Source organism: Calliphora vicina, chromosome 2 (assembly GCF_958450345.1).
Source record: "Calliphora vicina chromosome 2, idCalVici1.1, whole genome shotgun sequence".
Classification (NCBI taxonomy): domain Eukaryota; kingdom Metazoa; phylum Arthropoda; class Insecta; order Diptera; family Calliphoridae; genus Calliphora; species Calliphora vicina.
The window spans coordinates 10,438,831-10,466,252 of NC_088781.1; the positions used below are offsets into that span (position 1 = coordinate 10,438,831).

The 27,422-nt window shown below is 33.9% G+C and overlaps 1 protein-coding gene across 1 annotated transcript; it reads left to right on the forward strand.

Moving 5' to 3' along the window:
* Positions 1-11,356: 11,356 nt before the first annotated feature.
* sob (sister of odd and bowl) lies at positions 11,357-15,288 on the forward strand. Its single transcript, XM_065501502.1, has 2 exons — positions 11,357-14,040; positions 14,139-15,288. The coding sequence occupies exons 1-2, from the start codon at positions 12,485-12,487 to the stop codon at positions 14,641-14,643; spliced, it is 2,061 nt and encodes a 686-aa protein (XP_065357574.1). The 5' UTR covers positions 11,357-12,484; the 3' UTR covers positions 14,644-15,288.
* The last annotated feature ends 12,134 nt before the right edge of the window (positions 15,289-27,422 follow it).

Sequence of the window (27,422 nt, forward strand, 5' to 3'; positions counted from 1 at the left end):
AGTTTCGCCTCACCCTCCTTATAGACCAGACCTTGCCCCGTCCGAACACTATTTGTTTCGATCGATACAGAACGCTCTCTCTAGGATACGCTTCACTTTGGAACAGAGTATCCGAAATCGGCTAGATTCGTTCTTGACCTTAATAGATGAGCAGTTATTTTGGCTGGGATTCCATATGTTGCCAGAAAGATGGGAAAAAGTCATAGCTAACAATGGCCAATACTTTCAGTAAATTTAAATTGTACAATTGTTTCAAAATAAAAGCTAAAATTTAAAAAAAAATAAAAAATTAAGTAATTTTTAAGTCATACACTCAATAATATACTTAGAGCCAGTTTTTGACTTCGTATTTAAATATGAATTATATTTAAGTTCTATTTAAATGCGAAAATGAGTTTCTCAGTGCTTTTTTAAATGATACTTAAATGGCCAACGTTGGCCATTTAAATTCTATTTAAGTTTCATAAACTACCATATGTTTTTGACAGCTGACTTTTGTTGTTTGGTTTTTTTTTTCTTCTTGCTAAAACAGCGTCTTGCAAAAACTACAATTCCGATGCGGGTCAATTGGAACTTCTTTTGTACATTTTCCTACCAATAATTTTATTGTTTAATAAACTTTTATTTCTTATAGGGCAAAATGTATTAATTTTTGTTTTGGTTGAACAGCTGTTTTAAGCAAAACTATCGATAAATTTTTGATATTTAGTAGTGCTACCATACTTTTGTCTTATTTAAATAAGACAAATTATGTAGCACTGTAAAACTCAAACTGTATTTGAATACAACTTAATTTTAAGTAAAAATTAACTAAATACGTTTTTAAATAACAAGTCAAAAACTGGGCATTAGAATCTGACTTAAATGGCAACCTATTTTTATACCCTTCATCTTCGTGAGAAGGGTATATATAAGTTTGTCATTCCGTTTGTAATTTCTACATTTTTCATTTGCGACCCCACAAAGTATATATATTCTGAAACGTTATAGATAGCGGAGTCGATATAGCCATATCCGTCTGTGTGTTGAAATCAACTTTCTGAAGCCCCCAAATAACTTGCTATCGGTCCACAAATGGCTGAGATATAAGGAAAAAACCAGGACAACCTCGATTTTTGACCCATATCTGGATTACTAAATCATTATTATAGACAATATGGATATCTAATGATAGATATTTCAAAGACCTGTGCAACGACGTTTATAAAACCATAGTAAGTTGGACCTACAATGGGTCAAAATCGGAAAAAATATTTTTTAACCCGAATATTAAAAAAAAATTAAAAACTAAAAAAAAAATTTTAAAATTAAAAAAAAAAGTTATAAAATTTAAAAACAAAATTTTAAAACAATTTCGAAAAAACAACTGGAAAAAAATTTAAATTTTTTTTACCTAAAAATATTTAAAATTTTTTTTATTTTAAAGTATAATTTGGTGAAGGGTATATAAGAGCACAGCCGAATATAACTCTCTTACTTGTTTTCATTAAAAACTTAATAATTCTTCAAAAGTTTATAAAAAAAAATTTAACCAAATATGTATTAATATTTTTATACCCTACACCGCCATAGTGGGGAGGGAATAATTCGTTTGTGCAGATGTTTGTAACGCCCAAAAATATTAGTCTAACACCCACCTTAAAGTATACCGATCGACTTGGAATCACTTTCTGATTTTATTATTTAAATTGTTCATAATTTTTTTTTGGAATATACATTTTGATTAACATTTTTGTGAACTTTTTGTGCAAATTAACTAAGTCCTTTTCAATTTGCCAGAAAGAGCTATAACCAGCCTATAACTTTTAAACTATTCAGAATTATCCATTATAAATTTTGTAAAATGTCAGTTTATTCGTGATTTACATAAAACAATTTTCTCCTTGATCAAAATATATTTGAGGAATATGGCTGAGTAATAGCCCTATTAGTTTCAGAATTATAAACTATTCATAACAATTCAAATATTTATCTAAAAAATTAAATGGAAGCACATACATAAGATCAATAAGATCCTTAACAATTGAGAAGAAACCAGTAACGAGTAAACAAAAAGTCTAGGGAATGACATCAAAGAGTCAACCAAACATTTCTAATCTTGAAGTGGACTGAGTTAAAGCTATTTTTGAGCTTATAAAATTCAAAGTTCAAAAAGTTCTAAATATGATTAATTGCTCTAAAAAACTTGTATTTTTTTAAACCTTCATTCTTGTAAAAGTAAATGCCATACATTTAATGGATGGTATACTGCTTATACCCTAAAAGAATATTGGGATTTTGCTATACATAATTTCAACTCTAAACTATTTGTAAAGCAAATTCCATCTGATCATTTCGTTGAAATCATCAGCATTTATGGCTGCCATCAATCTAATCAAAAAATATTAAACAAACAAAATTCCCTTAAAATTGAGAAAATATTATAAACGCATACCTTGAATTTTAAGATAAGAATTACCTGGAATACCACAACAAACATGACTTTTAATAAATATTTAGTCTTAATCTTTAACTCCTTAAAATATTTAAAGGCCACAAATATTTTCAAAATATTTGAGATGAAATCAGTGAAAGATCGTATTACAAGAATTTATGATTGAAAATGAGTCTTCAACTAAGTCAATACTCCAAAAAAAAAATATGTCAAACTAAATCAAAGATGTGATCAAACATCAAGGTGGCACCGAAAAGATTTAACAAAGAAAAAAACATGAAAATGTAAAAGAAAGAGGCCATGGAAAATTTAAAACGTATTAGGGCCAAAATAAGCCATCAAGCATTATTATGTTGCTACATAGATAGAAAGAAATACTTATGAAAAAGATGACACATGGAATCTACTTTTCGCTAATGAGTCTAAAAGACCATTAAAAATATGTATATGGGCATCTTGTGGTTTTGATTCTTTTCAAAAGCAAGCAACAACCATTTAACAATTATCAAAAGACAACTGGCCGAATGACAAGTTGCATTAGAGTGTCTTTGAAGTACTTCAGTTCAGTTTTCTCTTTAACTACAAACATAAATACAACATGTTCTTTTAGGTGTACACTTGTGCACACGAGAACGACATGTCAACAAACATTCTTTTCGAACAGAAACATTTCAAGTTAAAATAAAAAAAGAAAAAAAAGAGAAAAGTCAAGCCAAGTCGGCCAGTCATTCAGCCAGTCAGTCACTTGGCTTTGCTTTTATTAGCAAACACAATGAGACAATTCTGCGAATGGATTTTTATCGTCAACATTATCATCATTATTACGGTTTTACGTTTGACTAGATGTTTGGTATCTGATGTTTGGTTAGATACATAAATAGATACTTAGATTGGAGGTTTTGTTGGTGAATAGAAAATGTAAAATGTATTTGAAGTATGTATCTATCTATGTATGAGCAAGAAAATAAAGAAAAAAAGGAAAGGCGGCACGGCACACATATTAGAGTCTTAGAAAAATGATAAAGTGTGACTTATAGTTCCTGGAAGTCTCAAATGAAAAATGTATGTTTTAATAAGATGCGACTTTTACTTAGTCAACTACGACAATGATATGAATTTGTATGGAAAAGTAACATTTTGTTCTCATATTATGTTGTACAAAATACACAACTGAAAATGCCATCAACTAAAAAATACTTATTCTACTTGGGGTTTCATTCTGCTGATGTCTTGAATGATCAATTTTAAATGGTTTTCCTATTGGACAGTCGCATTTATTGTTCAGTAGTATGAATCAATAAATATTGAGTAGAAATTTAATAATGATTTGCATATAAATGTGACAATGTTCAATTATAAATTGGTATCGGCATCTGTAAACTTGATTATAGGCTGATCTTGACTATCTGCGACACATAGACTTGAGCAAAAATAAGTTTATTTTTAAGTCAATATTTTATTTTGATACTCACAGGTTTTTCTCGCTCAAAAGCCTGACTGCCAGCCAGAAGCCGGAAAGAAATGATTCACTTTTCACTTCCACAACGTTCAAAGGAAACTTATGTCGGAAGTAATATCGTACTAATTGTCAACACCCACGGTCTTTGTTGTATTGTGGATTACTAATGGACAACATCCAGCCATTATCGTATTAGTTGTTTTAGGTTGAGTAGAGGGACAGTTTTATGTCCCGTTCCCATTTCGGATATACTTATATGAATATCTTAGCATGTTGTGCACTCTTGAAGAAATGATCCTCCCTGTTTTTTTCAGAAGCCTAAAAAACCACGGTAGTCTAGGTTAAGAACCTTTTTTCGTCAATGTAATATCTAAATGATTTCCATCAGAATTCCCAAAATATTCCGTGTTTGTCATGTTATTAGTGTTACTAACTTAGACATTTTTGTCGGGAATTTCTGTATAAGTCTTCATTTTAAGGTTACACTATACAGATTCGCAACATATAGTGGAAATAATCGATTTTCTTTCACTTAACTATAATTGCCCAACAATACGAAAGGTGAACTGTCTGAGTGGCAGGCACTCGTTCGTGGAGTTTATACTGAAAACCCCGTAGAGTTAAACAAGGATTCCCTCAGGGCGGAATTATGTTGCCGCTCCTATTTAGCTTCTTCCTCTCTAAACTCTCAGTGCCCCAACTATCTTGTGCGACAGGTCACGGTATGTTAAATGCTTATCTAAACGAAATCTACAATTTCTTCACTGCACGTAACCTCCACCACCTGGACGAAGGAGGTTAAACTCAATTTAGGCATCATGGTCGACGGCGTACAAATTCCGACATTGAACCATCCATATTGGATGTCACTTTTGAAGAGACACTCCACTGCAATTACGCATAAACTTCGAAATAGGAAGAATTTCCTTAAGGAATACGAACAAAGAAGCCCTGCTAGCTACCTACAAGACTATCGGTTGGTCAATGGTGAACTATGATGCTCCAGTGCGGTCGCCTTCGTTGAGTGATATTCAGTTTAGAAATATTCAAAACTGTCAAAATGCAACCTTATGGATTGTCACAGGCTGCCTTCAAATCACCTCAGAACACAACCTTCATGAGGAAACTAAGGTTTTAACGGTCATGGAACACGACGTCATGTTGACGCAATAGTTACTTCTGGGATGTCACCGGAGGAGTCAGGATTGTCAGACAAGACCTACGTATATACGAGAAGAGCATGAGGTATGTTCAGGATCCATTTGATCGCTGCTCTTATGTGACAGCTTTCAACGACATTGGAGGTAGCCCACCGTACTTGGAGTTCTCCTAGCAAACTCCTAGAAGACTCTACCTGGTAAAACAAGAGTCGTTTTGGCAAATCTAAGATCAGGCTGGAGCAACAGGCTGGATGTCCAGCCAGTCCTATTTCACTACGTACAGTGGATTTATGGACTCAACCTGTTGAAGTAGAAAAATTCTTTAGACATGCAGAATCCCCAGATTAAATATTGTAAAATTGTTTACAACAACAACAGCGAGTTTGACAATATCGGTCAAATGCCATTATTACATTAGGAACCCTTAATAAAAATAGGCTAGCAACCTTTCTTACACTCAGCAGATCTTATTATCGGATAGATCGATACAAATCAGATGACCCTTCAACTCTGTGTGTTAACTTAGTGTGTTCTGTCTTATGAATGTTGGTCTATTTAGTCTAATTTGTTCTCTTTACTTTTGGGTTTCCCAAAAGTATATAGGTCGTTCTACCGACTGTAGAGTTCCGGTCACTCCTTTAGTTTATCTTGGAAATGGTTTGGTATTTTCCAGATTGACGGCATCCATTTTTGATACATACCGATAAAAATTTAACATCTGTGGCTTCGAAAGTGTGTGTCTCAATCCAGAATCATCGAATCGTAAATTTTTGTCAATTCTGAACGCCATGATTTTCGGGTGAAATTAAAAATAAAAACATCAACAGCACTTCAAACAATCGACAATCGTGTTATCAGTCGGCTGATTGACATGAAAATCGTCTGCAGCAGAGCTACTTTTTCTCGTATGGCATTTAAGATCAAGGCAATGCGAATAATCCAGAAAATATGTAGACGCACTCCTTGCTAAGAAGAAAGGTATTTCAAAGAAGAAACGCTCATTTCCCAAAATTGAATGAACTAAATCTGATAATTTTCATTATTACAATAAAAAAAATTATTTAAATTTGTGTGAATAACTTCTAAATTATTGCTCAATCCATAATATTGTTTCAAAACCTAAAAATGTTGAAAAATAGGAAAAATGTTTACCAATATCGTGAAAACAAAAAGTGATCATGACCGATATTCTCACAATATTTTATAAATATTTTTAGATTTTAGGTGCAATGCAAACATTTACTTCCAAACTTACATTTTTTCTTTAATATTTTGTTGAAAACAAAAAAATTAATCAAATAATAAACATAAGAAACCGAAAACATTTTTAAATTTCCTAAGGAATAATTCACACCATTTATTTTCCGAGAGTGTGTGTGTGTTTGCTCATGCCAAAGCTTTTATGACGACCACGAAGAATAGCTTAGATTGCCAACCCAATATTGGTTCATTCGCATGAATATTCGTTGGTAATCACAGATGGTAGTAAACAAGTCCTAAGGCTCAATTCAAAACGCACTTTAAAGCAAATGATATGTGAGAAGCTTTTGGCAGCTAAATAAAAATATGTTGTAATTATCGAAAGAAAGGCGAGAGATGATACAACTGAACAAAAAAAATACAGCTAAAACATGAAAAGAATTCAGTATGGAAAAATATAGGGAAAGTTGCCAATTGGCATAAGTTTGTGAATAATTCTAAAAAAGTATTTTGAAGGGGAAGCGTTAACGTACATACCAGAACAGGTAACTGAAGAGAAGCGATAAATGCATTAAAAGTAACATTTGTTTAGTTCCTCAATATAATAATCATAGTCATGATGATGATAATGATGATTATGTTGAAGTGGATGTTGTAGCTGAAGCTGAAGCTGTGTTAGCAACTTAATAAAATGTTAAATTTAAGCATAAATATCATCATGGTAACCCAAAGGAATCTTAAACCTTATAACTTATAAGAGTTTACATGGCTATTTAAAAATCAAAAAAAAGTATGAAAAAAACTGAAAATGAAATCAACACACTAAAACTCAGTATGAGTTTATGAGTTTGAATGTGAATTAGTTTAATGGGGTATTAGGCTAATGCAGAAAAAGATATAGAATTAATTTGGATTCAATTTCGATCATGGAACAACAACAATTGAACATTGTTCTAGACATAATTGCATCAAAGTTCTTTGAAAATTAGGATGATCAAGCAGTAACTGTTACTGTAGCTCGATAACGCAATATGATAACCGAGTTAGGTTAGGTTTCCAGGCAGCCACGAAATGAAGAAAAGAAGAGCAGCTCACGTGGGTCCAAGCAATGGTCCCTTTGTGTTACCTGAAAGTAGAAAAAACAGAAGAAAAGGGGCAGATATAAGTGGAAAAGAGAGAAGGAGATATCAGAGGAAAGAGTGAGGGAGGAGATTTTTAAAAGGTGCGTGGCAATGAGTCGGCGATTAATTAGGTTACTCTAAAGAGATCCCCATGTCTGGTGTTTTTAACCAATTACTACTCCTTATAAAGGCATTAATGCCCTCAAGGTTCATATTCGAGAGCTCAGAAAGACTATTTAGGTTACTCTAAAGAGATCCCCATGTCTGGTGTTTTTAACCAATTACTACTCCTTATAAAGGCATTAATGCCCTCAAGGTTCATATTCGAGAGCTCAGAAAGACTATTTAGGGAACGATGTCCCTAAATCTCCTAATGCGTAGGGATAGGCGTAGATCTCCTACGGCTCTGCCTCTGCCGGACAGTGACAAAGAAGATGAAAAATAGTCTCATCCTCCTCCTCGTGCTGACAACTTCTGCAGAAGTCGTGGTATGGCAAGCCAAGTCTCCTAGCGTGGTTACCAAAGGTGCAGTGTTCGGTTATGACCGTCACTACACCACTCTATTGTGAGCGTGTAAGGCCAAGAAGATATGTTGTTCGTCCCCGATTCAGTCGGGGCCATTTCGTTCTGGTTATGGTGCATGTGGGTTCACAACCCCATCTTGTCTGAGCGAGCTCATAGTAGAAGTTACTAATTTGTAGCTTGCATTTGGATAACGGAATCCCACATAGGAAATCTATATCTCCGTCAGGTAACATGGCGCCTTTTTTCGCCAAATCATCAGCAACGCAGTTGCCCGTAGTATCTCCATGTCCCGTACCCGTACCCACTTGAGTACGACTGTTGAATGTCTCGCCATCCTGTTTAAGGATGCCCGGCATTCCTGTACTAAATTAGATATTGTGTATACACCTGTTAGAGATTGATAACCGAGTTATCTCTGCCTAAATTAAATAATATTGATGTGAACCATGCTATATAGCTCGTAAACTATTCAAATACTCATTACGGTGTTCAAAATTGGCTTCCTCTATCGTGTGATTTAACACCATTGGTTTTCTCTTTATGGGGCTATTTGAAGGCGAAATTCTATGTCAGCAAGCCCTCAACAAGTCGTGCATTGATCTAGGAAATTCAATCAAATTCAACTACATTTTTTCAAAATTATATGCGTATATGCCAGCAAAGCTTTGGAGGTCTTCTTCCCGATGAGCTATTGTATACATAACCCTTTCTGAGTACTTTTTTAATGGAAAAAACTTACGAAAGATTTGACTTAAAATTTAGGACACCTTTCCTGTTCATTAAAAATTAAAAAAATTAACTTTGGCCCAACCAATTGAAGGATTAAAGTTCTCCAATTGCAGTCCAAATTTGAGGATATATTTCTGAAGGTCTGGATTAAGTTTACCGCCTCATTTAGGTGACCTTAACTGGGGCCGAATTACCGCATTCGATATCGAGTAAAATCGATCGTAATTTACTTATTGAGATTACGGCATTCGATATCGAGCATGAAATTTAGTACATTTTGTTATAATTACGATATCGAAATTATTTTTCGATATGATAGTTGCTTCGATCACGAATGCGGTAATTCGGCCCCTGCTGATATGAGAACCTGTCCTAATATTTGAGAAATATCCACTCATCTGGCTGTCACACTGTAGGCTAACGATTTTAGTATTTAGTAAAGATCATTTGAAGTATTTATACCGAACATTTTCCGGTGGACTAACCAGACTTGCTTTCGGGAAGCGTTTTATGAAGTATGGCTGATTGACGATCCAAATAGAAGAGGCTAAACTGTGGTCCATACGCCAGATACATGAGACCAACCTTTCATGCGAAAATTCTCCACATCTGCATATACTCTAGAGAGTGCAGAAGGTTGACGGTTGCAGTCTTGTCATGTAATAAAGTCAAGCTTCGCTTAAGGCCGTATTAATGTATGAAGATCGGGAGTTATTATGGACTGTTGCTGAACGAACTAAGTTAGTGCAATGAATTTACATTTTGCTGGATACCTGACCTTAAATATTAGATTATGAACCATCGGGCTGATTGTTTGGTGAATAAATGGGGTTGGGTTTCCTTGTGAAACAAAGTGTGCTAGGAAAAAGTGAGGATGCTGGGTCGAATCTCAGTTTATTGACCATATTAGGGCTTAGCCAGACAGATCTTTCTATGTAGGAGAACATCTTAGAAGCTAGTAATTGCTGAATCTCTATATAGTCTGGGAATACCGGATTGCACGACGAAACCTCGGAGCACTAACTTTGTGATCGCCTGACGTTGGGTAATGCAGGGGACATTTTTAACGAGGTGATGAACTAAGAGACTGCTCCAAATATCCTTTGGATTTTGAAGCATATGTCCTATTTAATCTAAATCATGAATTATAAAATCCTACTGATTGCCAACGAATGAGTATTCATTAAATCCTCTGTTCTAATTTTTTCTGCATTTTATTCCCTCCAATGTTCTTAAGAAACCTTGGACGAATTAAACTAAAATTTTAAGAGTGTGTTAAACAAAATTTCGTTCTATTTTACATCTCCATAAACTACTGCAGCAGTCTAATGTGTATAAACATGTCGATGCTGCAGTTGGTTTGGTTGCTGTTAAAGCTCATTTAGAACTGACAAAAATACACAAAACTTTTATGCGAAAATGGATGGTCAAGTCCCAAAACCAAGCAATCGAACCAAAGCCCTGATAAAAACTACAAGACGTGACATTGAAGTCAAAGCAGAACACAGATAGAGGGGGGAGAAACAAGCAAATGGAATAAAATGATGACTACAAGACGTCGTCGTCGTCATATATAAATGGATAAATGAATGTGTTTTATGAACTTGAGAGAAGAACTCTTCCTGGCTTAAAGTCTGCACATCACTTAACAATTTTTACTACTAACAAAAATTTCACTACTTTAATACTACTACTGTCAGTGATCACTGATCGTAGCATACATGTTTGTCTGTATATGCATATTTTGAATATATGTATTCCTTTGTATATATAGATATCATTTAATGGTCATGATCAGGCGAAACGAGCGAATGACATGTTTTCGCGACATTAATCAACATAATTTCTGTATAAGTGGTCAAAATTGTCTTACGCTGCCGAACAAAATTACAATTTGATGTGAAAATAAATTGTGAAGCAGTAAAACGAAAGCGTTTATTGAACATTGTGGAATTGTTGGCAAGGCAGGCAGGCAGGCAAGCTAGCTGACGATTATCACTCATAATTGCTTGATGAGCAGCAGCATTAAAAGCTGCGCATGCGCGTATATTGTTAAATTAAATAAATTTTGTTGCTAAAGATTTTTCATGGCAAAACATGCAATGGCAATTTTGCATGATTTGGCGACAATTATGATTTTTAAAGGAAATCAACACAACTGCAGCATTCATGCAAGCAAGCAACTAAATGATCAAACGTTTTGAAGCCAGAAAAGTTATTTCAAGTTGGTATTGAGCTTTAACCCAAACGAGCCACCAGAGAAGTCATAAAATAAAACATTTAGTTGCATTTAGGGTGTGTAGCTTCAAACAAACATACATACGATCTTACGTCTCTAAAAGTGTTTTAAAGATCTTTTTCATAGTCGTCGTATTCGTAGCTACATATTGTTGCTTGCTGTTGATTTCTGCGTCAAAGGCCAACGAAGCAATAAAATAACATTCATTTACATTTTAGGTTCATACCATGACACCCACACATGCTGGCTGGCTGGCTGACTGAAAGACTGCCTGGCTAAATGTATGGCAAGCTAAATGCTTGGTGATGGTGGTTGTGGTGGTAAAAACACGGTAACGGGCACCCATACCCATGTTTTCCATAACCAAACAAAACCAAAAAAATCTCTAAACCATAAATTTCAACAGTGAGAAAAGAGCCCAAATTTTCATAAACTGAGAGAAACTGAGTAAGAAAGAGCACGATCGAGAGAATGTGAGTTTAATTAACCAGTTTACAGAGAAAACTACTCCCATAGAACTGGTTACGAGAGAGCATGATTTTCAGTTAGAGAACATTTGTTTTTCCATAAGTATAGGTGAGTGATTCTCACCTGTTTGTTGCTAAGATCATTGCGATCACTCTCCAGAGAGTTGTTTTAGAGCTAATAATAACGCTATAGAAAACCTCTTCCACAACCAAGAATTGTTAAGGTTTTGAGACTGTATTCTTTGTGTGTGTATGGGTTTACTCATTTGTGCTCTTGTGGTCCGCGTGAAATACACTAGGCAATGGACATTTAGTTGGTTCGTGGACTTCTCAACACTGTGCGCGCTTATCGCTACTCGTATACGTAAATAGCGGTCATTTGTAACAAACAAACTGAAAAATAAATAAGAAATTTTCCACAAAAAACAAAAAAAAAAACCTATTGGAAAAATAACCGGAAAATTAGCAAACTAGCGGCGGAGCAAAGGCAGACTTGTGATTAACATACAAATTAAAAACTTTTAAACACAATTAAATAATAATAAAACAAATAAACTGTGTTGCTAACTAAAATTTAACAAAAGAAATTAAAATAAATAAATTTAGTTTGTTCGACTCTTTGTTTAAATTATTAACGAATTTGCTTGATTTTGTGTTCGGTTTGGTGTTTGTGTTTAAATGTTTTGGGAGTTTGTTAGCAAACTCTGATGCTTTTGTTTTGGTTGAAAACGTCAAACGACGATCTTTATGACTTTTGAAAGCGTGACTAAGTCGTGATTTATGGTGGCGTGTGGTTTTTAAAATTCATACTCATCCTGTGGTTTCATCTCGTTGTGGTTTTTTAGCAAACAGCCAAACGTTTTAGTGAATATTAACAAGCTTCGTCATCATCATCATCATCTGCTGTGTAATTTTCTGCTGCTGCTGCAGCTACAATCTTCCTGGCGACGACGTAGCCGTCAGCTGTGCTTAAATTTAAATCGATTTGGCATCGATTTGTTGAATTTTGCGTAGGTGAGTGCCAAGTTTATGCCAGTAAATACAAATCATCGAGTTTTGTTTTCATCATCACCAACGTCTGCGATATCCTGCTGGGCTTTCAACTTTGTAACTCCAAATAAGTGCATTATTGTTGTTGTTTTCGCTTGTCATGGACTCCTTGGGTTTAAACGCCGTTAGCAATATGCAGGAATATAATGCAAATATAGCAATTTCTACAGCCTCAGCAGCTGCACCCACAAAATCTTCTTCTTCTTCGAGTGCTTTATCAGCCGCCACCACGTCTTCAGCAACGGCGTCATGTTCATCTGCATCGTCGGCTTCATCGTCATCATCATCGACAAATTCTCATCACAAAAAGTTAAATCCGAATGAAACACGTACATATCTGAATGCTTCCGAGGTCAATAGCCGTCAGAATCAGAATCTCCTACATTCAAATAATACTCCTTCTTCTACTTCTTCGTCCACACAAACTACGCAAACGCAACAAAATATTACAGAAATCATTAACAATCCAGCATTGCTGGAAGTTTTGGTAAATGCTTCAGCCGTACAGCAACATCACCAGCAACAACAACAGCAACAACAGCACCACCACCAACAACAACAACAGCAATCATCTGCCACAAAAGATGTAAATGCCTGCAGCAAATCGAATACTCAGAGTCAACAGTCTAGCAAAGTTTGCAACACCACCACCAACACCATTTCAACCACCACAAATGATTTGGCAGCTGCAGCTGCTGTGGTTCTATCATTGCAAGGTACAATGGTAACAAGTTTGCAACAAGCCGCTTTACTTCCCGTTAATTCACCAGCTGCTGCAGCTTTAAATCTACAAGCTCTTGAATCGTATTTGGCATTGCAACGTATAACCGGTAAATCAGATGTATTTCGCTTCAATACCGTGGGAACTTCTTCCACAACTACATCAGCAACAACATCCACAACAGCACTACCGTCAGCATCATCGCCAACATTATCATCATCATCCTCTTCATCATTAGATACTTCATCAAACACTCATAATTCTAGCACTAATGTCTGCTCTGCAACAGCACATCACCACAAAAACTCTCGAAAAGATTTGTCCAAGGCTGGTAACAACAGTAACAAGGAATCTCATAATGACAATGATTCCTTATACACTGAAAAGACCTCCACCACTAAGCTACCCTCGGCCAATAGTCTGTTTCATTCTCTGCACTCCACATCTTCCAATGATCTCGGGGATTGTGAAATTCCCCTACTCCATAGCAATGATGATACCCTGAATTTCGAATCATCCGAATTGGAAACTACGTTTCTCTTCAATACCGCTCTAATCAGCACTATATCGGGAGTTCAGCAGCAACAACAACATCAGCAATCCAGTTGCAATCAGGAGCTGGAACAAATAAACAATTTACAAACCACCATGTTTCAAGACAAACTCAATACCTTGGCCGCCACAGATTGTTCAGCCCACAGCTCGGTAAACACCAACCACACTGAGTCGTCTGTTTGCGTCAATCAACCGGCCACTGGTGTATTGGTCAATGCTCAACGTTCCAAGAAACAGTTTATCTGCAAGTTTTGCAATCGTCAGTTCACCAAGTCCTATAATTTACTCATACACGAACGTACCCATACCGACGAGAGACCCTATTCGTGTGATATTTGCGGTAAAGCCTTTAGGCGTCAGGATCATTTAAGAGATCATAGGTAGGTTTCTCAACAAAGCCCCACAACTATTAGCTTTTCCCCTAACCAAACTTATTACTTACTTCCCTGCTTATTGCTTTCAATTTCTCCCCATCTAGATACATACACTCCAAGGAAAAGCCCTTTAAATGTGCCGAGTGTGGCAAGGGATTTTGCCAGTCACGCACTTTGGCTGTACACAAAATATTACACATGGAAGAGTCACCGCACAAATGTCCCGTTTGCAATCGTTCCTTTAATCAAAGATCGAACTTAAAGACTCATCTACTCACACACACTGATATCAAGCCATATAATTGTAATGCCTGCGGCAAAGTGTTTCGACGCAATTGTGACCTGAGACGTCATAGTTTGACCCACAATTTAACATCTGGCTCGGCAATGGGAATGAATGATTCTTTGGTATCTCTTAGCTCCACTGTGAATGAGTTATTGAACAGTCCCACGGGCTCGCATAGCAAGGATATTTTAATCTCGGTACCCTCCTCAACATCGTTAAACAGCCCATCATCTCTGATGCTGTCAACTTCATGTACGGCCCCAATATCAGCCACAAAATCGTCGGCCGTTGATCTTATAGCCGTTAAAGCGGAGTTATTTTAAAACCATAACACTAAAGCTTAATGATAAGCAAAATATGTTATTATAACTGTTTTAAATCAGTTATCAGAACAGCTTTTCTGCCTAATAATAACGTTAAAAAAACACGTTATGGTTCCACTGCTAAGAGGGTGGGTGTTAATGGCTAATTCCTAGTTTATTGTTTTATTATTTTTTTATATTTCAAATGTTTATCTCTCTCTTTCTTTTACGCTAACTCTCTCTCTGTCAATACAACTCTCTGTCTCTCTCTTTGTGTATTTAATTTTTTGTTTAACTAAAAGAGCAGTTATTAGAAATAAAATCTCAAATTAAACCATGAATATAATCGTGTTACCATCATGATCATTATTTCTCACGTTCGATCCATTTAGCTTCCATTAAACCATTTAGCATTAAGTTTAGTTAATAAATGTTTAGTGTTTTTAATTTATATGCTATTTTTTTTATATTTTATATGTATGTTTTTACCAGTACAATACTTAAGTAATGTTTTATATCTTTGTATTTTTCTTTTTATAAATTTTTCATATTTTATGTGCTTGAAGCATTTCAAAAGAAACTAAATCCGCTTGATTTGCGGTAAATAATTTAAGTTGAGAAAAAAAAATTTCCAATAAAAATTTAATTTTATAAATAAAATAAAAAGTTTACTTTTTGTTCTGTTTAAAAGAGATCTTTAATTAGGAAAAATGTGCAATCTAATATCCATAACTACTTCACGTTTTTCAAACTCAGTATTTATTTGTTCACTTAAGTATGAATTTCGTGAAAAGAAGTTAAATTTGGTTGGACTAACTCTACAACTATCTACATCCATCGCATCAGTTAGACTTTGAATTGGTTAAATTAACACAACACCAGTGTTTGAATCAATTCGCTTTTATTTTAAATCATGAAAGACCATCTTGATCAAATAATCCAAAAATAAGCTCTGCCTGCACCAACAAAATCTTGTTCATAGTGGGTTCATGATAATTTTTGACAAATTCTCTTCACAAAAAGTTAAATCCGAATGAAACATGTACATATCTAAAAGCTTCCAAGGTGAATAGCCTTCGTACAAACTACACAAGCGATTAACAATTCTACATTATTGGAAACTTAAAAATGCTTTAGCCATACTGCAACAACAGGCAACAAATTTTACACCGTTATTCACTGGCTTTCCGAATTCAATCGTTGTTCGCTTGAGTATGACTTTGGTTAGGAAGAACAATTCCGAGTAGAAGTGTTTCGTTGTTTTTTCGTATTTAATCATGGTCGTTCTTAGCTGCAGTACGAATTTTTTGATTGTTATTAAAAATCAGTTGAGTTAACACAAAAGTCAAAACGGGGTCCCTTCGACTCCACTTGATTGTTCGCACGTAGTGAACTACCACATAAACCAACATAAAACTAGTCTGTGTAACAATTATCTTGTGATGAAAGGTCATCCTGAACCACTATGTTCCCTGGTTTTCCAAATTAAATTATAATTTTCGTTCGCTTCTGGATGAATAAGCTGATTCTGGGTTCTTATATTGTGTTAGGTTTCCGACGGTGCTGACTATCTTTCCTGGGACAAGGTTTTTAGCTGCATGGGTAAATTGAGTTAGGTTTTTCGGTAGCTCCAAAAAGAATTTCCTGTATATTAACCAAAGTCGATTGCATTAACTTATAAACTTAAGACACTGTCGTTCGCTCCAACTCAAATTTCGTGGAGTTGCTGGAAAATTGTTAGGATAACCTGGACAGGTCCCACAATTGATCATGAAGATTCTTCAAAATCATTTAGATTTACTCAACAATTATGTTTTATGAACTAAATTCCATTTTTGTGGTTTCCAAGACATTCCACTTATTTTCCTAACTCAATCATGATCTTCGATCGTTTCAGGACGTATTTTGTTGAGATCATCCAAAAGCGGCTGAAATAAACGAACATGAATGCTTCCCATATTGAATAGTCAGAATAAGAGGCTCCTACATTTGTTCCGAATTCAATCGTTATCTTTTTATACCCTTCACCTTCGTGAGAAGGGTATATATAAGTTTGTCATTCCGTTTGTAATTTCCACAATATAATTTTCTGACCCTATAAAGTATACATATTCTGGATCCTTATAGATAGCGGAGTTTATTAAGCCATGTCCGTCTGACTGTGCGTCTGTCTGTTGAAATCAATTTTCTGTAGACCCCAGATATCTTCGGGTTCCAAATCTTCAATAATTCTATCAGACATGCTTTCGAGAAGTTTCCTATTTAAAATCAGCAAAATCGGTCCACAAATGGCTGAGATATGAGAAAAAACCAGGACAACCTCGATTTGTTACCAATATCTGGATTAGTCATTAATATAGACAATATGGATATCTAAAAAAAAATTAAAAAAACAAAAATTTTTTTTTGTTAAATTTAAAAAAAAAAATAATTTAAAAAGTCTTAAAATAACAATTCGAAAAAAAAAAATTTCCAAAAAATTAAAAAAACAACTGGAAAAAAAATAAATCTTGTTTACCTAAAAATATTTTCAATTTTTATTTTGAAGTATAATTTGGTGAAGGGGTATATAAGATTCGGCACAGCCGAATATAGCTCTCTTACTTGTTTAGATTGAGGATGACTTTGATGAGGAAGATCCAGTGCGCTTCGAAGTGATTCGTTGGTTTTTCGTATTTAATAATGGTCGTCCTTTGATACAGTACGAATTTTTTTAAAAATCAGTTGGATTAACTTAAAAACCTTAAAAATCTATTTAACTTTTTGTGATGAAGGATCATGCTGAACCACCATGATTTGCTGGTTTTCAAAATTAAATTATAATATTCGTTCGCTTCAGACAACAACAGTTGAGCTGATTAATAACCATTCTGGTTTCTTATATTGTGTTAGGTTTCCGACGTTGCACGCAGAGAAAAAATATAATTGGGCATGGTTACTGTAACCATTTATATAGTGTTACAAGATTTTTAACAATATTATAGTCACAGTAACCATTTACATGATTGTGGTAACCATAATATGGTTAACTTACGATTCACATGATTGTCTCAACCATATATATGGTTACAGTAAACATATATATGTTTGTGGCAACCATATTTATGATGAATAATTTTATCATAATATGTTGTTCTCAGATTATGATAAGCATTAAGCCGAGAGCAACATAATATGATAAGTCCTTCATCATATAAATGGTTGTCACAAACATATATATGTTTACTGTAACCATATATATGGTTGAGACAATCATGTGAATCGTAAGTTAACCATATTATGGTTACCACAATCATGTAAATGGTTACTGTGACTATAATATTGTTAAAAATCTTGTAACACTATATAAATGGTTACAGTAACCATGCCCAATTATATTTTTTCTCTGCGTGTGACAATGTATTTAGCTGATTGGGTAAATTCAATTCGATTGGATTAACTAATAAAATAGGGGCATTGTGATTCACTGGTTTTCTGAATTCCACCATGATTATCGTTCGCTCCAACTCAAATTTCGAGGATAACCTTCGACAGGTCGCACTATAGATCATGAAGATTATTCAAAATCATATAGATTTACTCAACAATTATGTTTTAGAACTAAATTCCATTTTTTGTGGTTTTCCAAATTCCATCGTCTTTCGCTATATGACGAAACAAATCATTTCATTGATTTTCATAATTCAATCATGATCTTTGATCATTTCAGGATGTAATTTGTTAAGATAATCCAAATGCAGTTGATATAAACCAATAACTGTATTCCAATGAACTCCTTAAACTTTTATTAATGAAACGCCATTGTTACGCAAGGTGACTCCTTGGGCTTCCAATTTTGTGAAGATGCTTCAAAATCGTTAAGATAACATAAAGTTTCTTCCAAAATAATTTGGATTTACTCAACACTATGTGTTTATTAACTTATTTTGCTTTTTTATGATTTTCCTAACTCAATCGTCATTCGTTTCGTGATGTGCCAACGTGTTTCGCTGATTTTCGTTAATTTTCGTTAATTTCAAGAAGAATTTGTAAAGATCGTCCAAATATGTTGGGTTAAACCAACCACTGTGTGTCAATCAAGTCTCTGTAACTGTTATTGATGAAACGTCATTTCTGCACAAAGTGCATCCCAGTGCACGGTGGTCCCAATGACGAGTTTAGCCCGAAAAAAGTCGTTTTGTCGGATCGTACATATGTGAATTTTTTGTTTGGTTTTATAATGACAAGTCTTCAACCTACATTATGGTATACAAATTTTTATTATATCACCAATATTAAAACTGCAGTACTGTTTTAAACACAAACAATATATTTAGTTTTTCCTAATAACAGACTAGACAATATTTTAGTTTGGTTTGGAGATCTTGTCAAATAAAGCGAAAGTATATTCCTTATTATTTTGGGGTTTTATTTATACAATTGGGGTGTGTATTTTTATAATTCCTAATATGCAGGCGATTTTGCATTTCGTTCAGAAAAAAATACGTGAAAACTGAGATGTATTCGTTAATTGTGCAATTTTAATTGCATTTAACTTGTGTTAGAGTTTTAATTGTGAAGTTAACCCGATTTAGCAAAATGTTTTATATTGTAATCATCTATGATATGTGGCCAGTTAAACGGTAAAAAAATTTCCTGCCGATTTCTGCCTGAAAGCTTTCATATCAAATCATTAAGTTGCTATGTCTATCACCAAAAGGGAATTGTTTAATGTTTGGTTCCTTGAAAAGGTGCAAGAAAAAAAATTTAATGCTGTTATATATTACATTTTTATGAAAATTGGTATAAAAAATGATGAAAATGATAGCTATACAAATAAATTAAAGCAAGCTGGTAGAAATTTCATCACACAATTGTCGAGAAAATGGTCCATGGTACATCGAACAAAGAGTGTGTTCGAGTCTTCATTTAAAAGTTGGTTGGATGAATATTTCGTTCTTCCTAGTAAGGAAAACTCGGACGAAAATACCATTGACGGGCCGTCAACATCAAAATATGGACGACCTTCTAAACCGTTTTTAGAAATAGGAGAAAGATCTAAACAATCTAAAACAAAACATTTGGTTAACTCTTGTTCCCCTGAAGAGCTAACATTTGCTGCTGCAAGTAGCCTTTATAAATCAGGCAAAAGGACTGCTTCAGACGTTATTAGAACTATAGATAATTCTCCAAAAAGGCCATTTAAAATAAAAACGTTCTTAAGCACGCCATCTAAAGAACCAATACCTTATAGCAGTGAAGAAGCGCTAGCGATGTATATTGACGGCGTGAACGAAAATTTAATTAGGAGACTTGGCATTATTTTACGAACTATGGCATCTGGCTACGCAATTAATGCAGAAGCCTTTCGAGCTTATGCTTTCGAAACTGCGGAATTATACGTGGAATTTTATCCTTGGTATTATATGCCATCTAGCGTTCATAAAATACTTATACATGGTGCAGACATCATTCAAAATGCTGCTCTGCCTATTGGAATGTTATCCGAGGAGGCGCTTGAATCCCGCAACAAGGATTTTAGATATGTTAGAGAACATCATGCTCGAAAAATGTCACGGGAGAATAACATCGAAGATCTTTTTAACAATCTTTTATTTTCATCGGATCCTTACATATCGTCTCTTTCTACAAAGCTGCCGAATAGAAATCCAGAACCATTGTGTCGGGAGTCAATTGCTTTACTTTTAGATACTTCTATTTTAAATGACGAAAACCTTTCAGGAGATGAATCGGATGAAGCGGAAACCCATTCAGATGAATAAACATTTATGTACATATATATTTAAAATACACAATTATGTTAATTATTTTTAATAAACAAAACCTTACTTATTTTTAATAAAACCTTTAAAACACAATATTCCTATCTTTTATTAATGATTATGCTCTTAGTGAAAATATTTAAATATACAAATTAACGCAGTCATTATGTCAACTTGTTTTGTATGAAAAGTGCCACGCCCCTTAATCGAATCCGCCCATTTTTGGCGTGAGCTCGCACCGTACTAAATTACTTATTCGTAGAAATTTTTATCCCTCTAAGTGCTTTTAAACAAGAGTTATGACTTTTTTCGCGCTAAATTCGTCATTGGGACCACTGTGCAGTGTGGCCGAATTCAATCTTTCTCGAAGCTCGCTTCAGAACAAATTTTGTAAACATCATCCAAAATTGTTTATGCTTCCAACTCACATCGACAGTCGCGACTGTTGCTAAATTTCGACTAGTCGGTTGTATGAGAAAGACTATCAGAATCCAACAATTGCTTTTCACAATGGGTTTCGCAATGGTTCACAACAAATCATTATTCACGATGACAATGCGTCATGAAACAAAATACTTTTTTAATAGAATTGATCTAAATTATATTGAAATTGGAACCTAATGTCTAATTCAATTTACGGGTATATATATTCGTTGATTACTCTTATGTATCGCTCACCCATGACATACTCGAAAACATTAGTCCGATGACACCACCGTCTGGGACAATTGCAGTAGATATGGATGAATACGGTGGCTATTCATGAATGTTACCTGGATGATAATCCAGTGGCCTCGAAGAGCAAATTGTGTTTGCTTACTTATCCGTTCAGGTGAAAATCGGGCCCATCACCAATGAAAACATTTCAACCGAAATTATTTCGTAAATAAATAGTCGTGAGTATAAATCTTTGGAGATTTACACTTTAGCATTAGTTTGAAAGAGCAGTTTACTCTAAAAAAATTCTTAAATTCCTGATATTTTCTTTTTTTATCAGAAAAATGTATGAAAGAGTATGTAAAGAGTGCTAATACTTTCGATTTGATGCTCGTGTGTATTAAATATTTATTATTTTAGTGGCCCCTTTACAATCATGATAAGTACAACAAAAAACAAAAAAAACATATGAAACAAACTGCAATAAATTTATTCCATATAAATAAATCGCATTTCCGATTATTACCGTAAATACTTAAATAACGAAATGACGGGATGGCTGACTGACTTACTGATTATCGGCAAAATGTGAAGAAATTAAAGAAAATAAACAAAAGTAAACACGATACTGCACGTACGAGCAAAATGCAAGAGTAAACAAACCCCTTTTTTATGACGAAATGTGGAACTAAAATAAAATAAAGAAACACCATACCGCCGGCTGTACAAGTTTTATGAGCTGTGTAAGTACATTCAAATATGTACTATATATGTATGTTTAAATGGCTGATCGCACAAAAAAATATTTTCAAAAATAAGGAGTTTTCGCCACAATACAATTATTACTTTTGGGCTAATCACAAAGAGACACAAAATTAACTGACATCTAATGCCTGTAAACATTAGTGCACTCCAGTAAATAAATGTAAGAATGTTATCTGTAGCATTTGCGGCACGTTGCAAGTTCTCTTATACGCATTCAAAATACATACTTTAATACATTTTCAGTGGTATTTGGGCATTTTTGAATTAATTGTCGGTTTAATTCGTTTCATCAGTGGTTTATTTTATTTTACTTTACCTTTATTTATTTTTTATATTTTTATGGTTTTAATATTTATTTGTCAATATTGCCGATATGATTATGAGGAGAGCTTCTAATAATTTCTGTTGACATGATCGTTACAAATTCGTCATACATAAAACCTGTTTACTTTGGACTTTTCTCTCCAAAAAATATTACAACCAATTACAACGTTTAAGTAAATAAAGCGAGTAATTAATAGTTTTTTTTTGGTTTTACCTACGGCCACCATGAAATTTTTTATAGCCCACGATCAATATGTAATAAGTATATTTGGGAGAAATTAGGTACAAAGAAATTTTAGTTATACAAATAAATACTAATACTTATGTATAAACAAATAGAGTAAACAAAAAAAAGTAATAAACAAAATAAACAAAAATTATTGATAAAAAATATGTACTTGGTTGCTAAATATGTCCGGGAGGCCAATTCTGATTAACTGATAACTACAGAAATAGTTCATGAATTGAATTATTTCACGGGCATGCCATCAATATCATCTAATTAAGTGAGAAATATGTCTTTTATCATGTCGAGATATGGAGCACCTTGTTGTTTGACCCCATTTCCGAAGAAATATGGTAAAATAATCTCTGCAGCCCAAAATCGATATTCTTCAATAATATTCAGCTAGTGGTGACAGCCGCCTTCAACCTCTCAGACAATCATACTTCAGGATGTCTTCACTAGAAGAAACTGAATTTCTTGCCGTCGACTTTAATACATAACTAACGGATTAAAAAAAGTGAGTAGTTTTCGCAGTTACAACTATAAAAAATTTTTACCTTTGACCTTGGTGGTTATAGTTGTCCTATTTCGATCAAATCAGATCTGATGCATAATATGTAGCAACTATTCTGTAGAAAATGGCCAACAAACATGCAAGATTCTATTTATTTCAGTTACATATTTCCAAAACCTTCTAAATTTTAAGTTTGGCAGAAGAAACTAGATCATTTCAACTATTTAATTTTTATGCTCTTGGATATTCTTCATGAGGCCTTGAAAAGTCATCAGACATATATACAAGGTTTGGAGAAAACTATGCTGATCATAAATATAGGTATTGATGACAAGGTTTTCCTCAATATTTAAACGTTCAGTTAAGTTCCCAGCGGAAATAATATGCAGTAAAAAGGCCTTCCTAAAGGCCTTATTATGCAGACACAAAGACACCGCCGAGCCACATTGCAAAATCGTTACAATTTTATACGGAGAGTCATTGGTTGCCATGGCCTTGCATACTCGCTTATTTTGGAAGGCATATAAGAAGGTCTTCTGCTGAAGGCCCATAATAAGAACTGCCGCTTAAAGCCTCATGACATGTCCAAATAGGAATTTCTCTTAAAAGACCTGAAAATTAATGCCTTATTGAGAGTCTGCTGAAGTAAGCCTTTAATGAGGGTTATTAGGGAAAATATTCTGTATGAATTTTGTATCAAACATAACGAATGGACTATTAAGAATCACGTCTGTAGTTTTTTTATATAAAAACCTACTTTTCGCGAACTTCACAACATACAATTTTATAAAAGACTACAAAGAGAGTAAAATAAATTTTATTGTGGAGGCAAAATAACAAAGGAATAATTGAACAAGTAAGAGAGCTACATATATTCGGCTGTGCCGAATCTTATATACCCTTCACCAAATTATACTTCAAAATAAAAATTTTAAATATTTTTAGATAAACAAAAATTTTTTTTTGTCCAAAATTGTTTTTTTTAATTTTTTTAAAAAAAAAATTTCGAATTGTTTTTTTTTTAAATTTAAAATTTTTTTTCTTCAAATTTTTTGTTTTTTAATTTTTTTTTTGGTGAACAAAAAATCGGGTTAAAAAATATTTTTTCCGATTTTGACCCATTGTAGGTCCAACTTACTATGGTCTTATATACGTCGTTGCAAAGGTCTTTGAAATATCTATCATTAGATATCCATATTGTCTATATTAATGACTTAGTAATCCAGATTAAAGTCAAAAATAGGTCAAAAATCGAGGTTGTCCTGGTTTTTTCCTCATATATCAGCCATTTGTGGACCGATTTTGCTGATTTTAAATAGCAAACTTCTCGAAAGCATGTCTGACAGAATTATTAAAGATTTGGATCCCGATGATATCTGGGGTCTTCAGAAAATTTATTTCAACAGACAGACAGATAGACGGACATGGCTTAATCTTTATAGGGTCGGAAATGAAAAATGTAGAAATTACAAACGGAATGACAAACTTATATAAACCCTTCTCAGGAAGGTGAAGGGTATAAAAACCGCTTATGTTAAATAAAGTGCTGGTTTACACACGTCAAGTTTACTCGAGCAAGCCTTGAGTTTCTAGAAGAGAGAGGAGATTGGCAAGAGTCTCCTCTGTTTCTTTCACTCTCTTCTATAAACTCAAGACTACATGCTCAAGTAAACTTGACGTATGTGATCCAGTTAGACATGATTTTGTAATGTAATTTTGAATTTTAGAATGTGTAAACATATCTTTTAGAAGGCCTACAAAGTGAAGACCTAGCATTTTTGTACAATGAAGATAAAATACATTTAAAATTACTCTCCTTCAAGTTAACCAGATTTTATTAGAGTCATTAATGTCATTACAAGTGTGTACGAGCGTATCATTATTATTTGCTGATTGATAGATTGACATAAAATGGATTGATAATTTGTGGCCCATGTTTAAGTTAACAAAGAAATGAGAGTCAGTCAGTCATAAACGTGTGCTGACTCTTAACACTTGTTTACATTCAATATGTTTTACTTAAGACTCAAACACGGCCTGACGTTGGACACTGTCAAATATTTGCTTTAAAACTTTTTTTTTTATTTTTGTTTTATTTTCTTTGGAGCTGGGTCTGTTTGTCGGTCTCTGCCATAATAGCCTACCTATGAAGGAAAGATTGGTTGTTTGGATGGTTGTTTAATGACAGTGATGTTTAAAATCATCGTTTTAACCATATCAGTCGGTAACTATGCTGTTGTTGTTGTTTTAGTTGTTGCTATTGTTGTCATGGTAAAATAAGATTTTATGACTTTTAACGCAAAATTACTGCAATTTCACACAATTTGTGTTATTTAAACGATGCGACCATGATGACGACAACGATTTTAAAGTTTTTATTTAAAGATCTTAAGCCAAGCTGGAGCGGAGCGTATATGGCCAAGACAAGACACCTTCAAGACCTCCTCGTTGCTGGTACTTTGAGTTAGTGGTTGTTGGTGTCAAACAATAAATATAAAGATGATAAAAATGAGATGGTCTTAATTCTTTTTCTTTCTTTTTTTTGTAGCATTTGTAGTGCGGATGTTTGTTTTCCTTTAGTATTGTTTTGTTGTCTTCAATGTTGACAATGCTCATCACACTCATAGTTTTGTTGATGGTTTGTACAACAATTATGATCCGTCCAGCCATCCAACTGACTTGACGACTGTGGTTTCTGATGATGGGAAAAATTTGAAATTTCTTTATTTGTGTTTAACCAACAATTATGACAGCAAACGATCAAGCGAGCTAGCCAGCAATCCAGCCAGCCAGTCCAGGCTGGCCATTCGTCAGGCAGGCATTTGTACAATACAAATACAACACTGTCATTAAGCTTGAACTCCATATTGTGTCAATAAGAAGAAGAACGACAATAACAATAAAAAAACACCAATAATAATAACAATAATATTTAAACAAAAAACATAAACAGATCAAGCATATACCGCGCCGGGCCGCGCTGACTTCATACGTTTGAGTTTTGGCGTGCGCTTTGAATTTTCCGCTTTTGTAAAATGTCTCTAATGAGACCATAAACATTCGAGTACTACGAGTACAACAATAACAACAATAGGAATCGATCCACAAACACTTTGTTGCCATTCTGTCTAGTTTTAATGTGTGTACGATGATGTGTGTTTAAGTATTTTGTAATTTTTACTTTTTTTTACTGAAGATATTCTGTTTTTAGGGACATGGGGCGTGGTGCAGAGTGTGTGAGTGCGTTTCGTATTTGCAAGATAAAAAAAGCTCACACGTTACTTTGTAACAACTAAACTAATGTTCCACGGGTTTGCTGTGACTTTCTTTAGAAATTGTTGTTGATGTTGCGTTCTTTTACGTGTACCTATGTATTGAGGAAGTATGGCCATGTTTGTCATAAAATATTGATGAATGTTTCCTAGAATCTTAACTTCTTTGGAATTGTGCACAGGTTGATATTTGCCTGGCAACATGAGGTTAAGCATTTATGAAATTAGTTTTGGTGTATGTGTGTGTTTGATTGTTTCAAAACTCAGTATTGCTGAGCCTGATTCAGAAACACGACCGGAAAACAGTTTTCAAATTTTTGTATGAAAATCATTAAAAAATTATTTAAACAAGTAAGAGAGCTACATTCGGCTGTGCCGAATCTTATATACCCTTCACCAAATTATACTTTAAAATACAAATTTTAAATATTTTTAGGTAAACAAAATTTATTTTTTTTCCAGTGGTTTTTTTCAAAATTATTTTTTAATTTTTAAATTTTAAAAAAAATAATTTTTTAGTTTTTATTTTTTTTTAATAGTGAAAAAAAATTCGGGTTAAAAATTCGATTTTGACCCATTGTAGGCCCAACTTAGTCGGGTTTTATATACGTAGTTGCAATGGTCTTTGAAATATCTATCATTAGATATCTATATTGTCTATATTAATGACTTAGTAATCCATATATAGATCAAAAATAGGTCAAAAATCGAGGTTGTCCTGGTTTTTTTCTTATATCTCAGCCATTTGTGGACCGATTTTCTCGATTTCAAATAGCAACCGAACCGGAAGAATTCCGGAGATGTTAATGTATGAATCGTGTATGTAAGTTATTTGATGGCTTCGGAAAGTTGATTTCAACACACAGACGGACATGGCTATATCGACTCGGTTATCTATAACGATCGAGAATATATATATACTTTGTGGGGTCGCAAATGAAAAATGTAGAAATTACAAACGGAATGACAAACTTATATATAGGGTATAAAAATTAGTGATTTGCATACAAACATTTCAAAATTGTTTTCCGGTCGTGTATCTAAATCAGGCCCTTAGAATGATGTTAGTGGCGTCATTGATAACATTAATTTAGTAGGGACAAATCCCTACATGTAGGGAAAATCGAGCAGATGTTTTAATTAATAAAGATTATTTCACGGGCCTAGGAAGGGTCGAAATTTGTTTTTTTAAATATCAGCCATATTTGTGATAAAATCTATGATAATTAATATCTAGAATAGCCTGGCGGGTAACACTGAAAAGTCAGATTTTTTACATT

Coding starts and splice junctions, on each gene's coding strand:
- sob (XM_065501502.1), top strand. CDS start 12,485: ATGGACTCCTTGGGTTTAAACGCCGTTAGCAATATGCAGGAATATAAT. Junction 14,041..14,138: donor GATCATTTAAGAGATCATAG/GTAGGTTTCTCA, acceptor CTCCCCATCTAG/ATACATACACTCCAAGGAAA.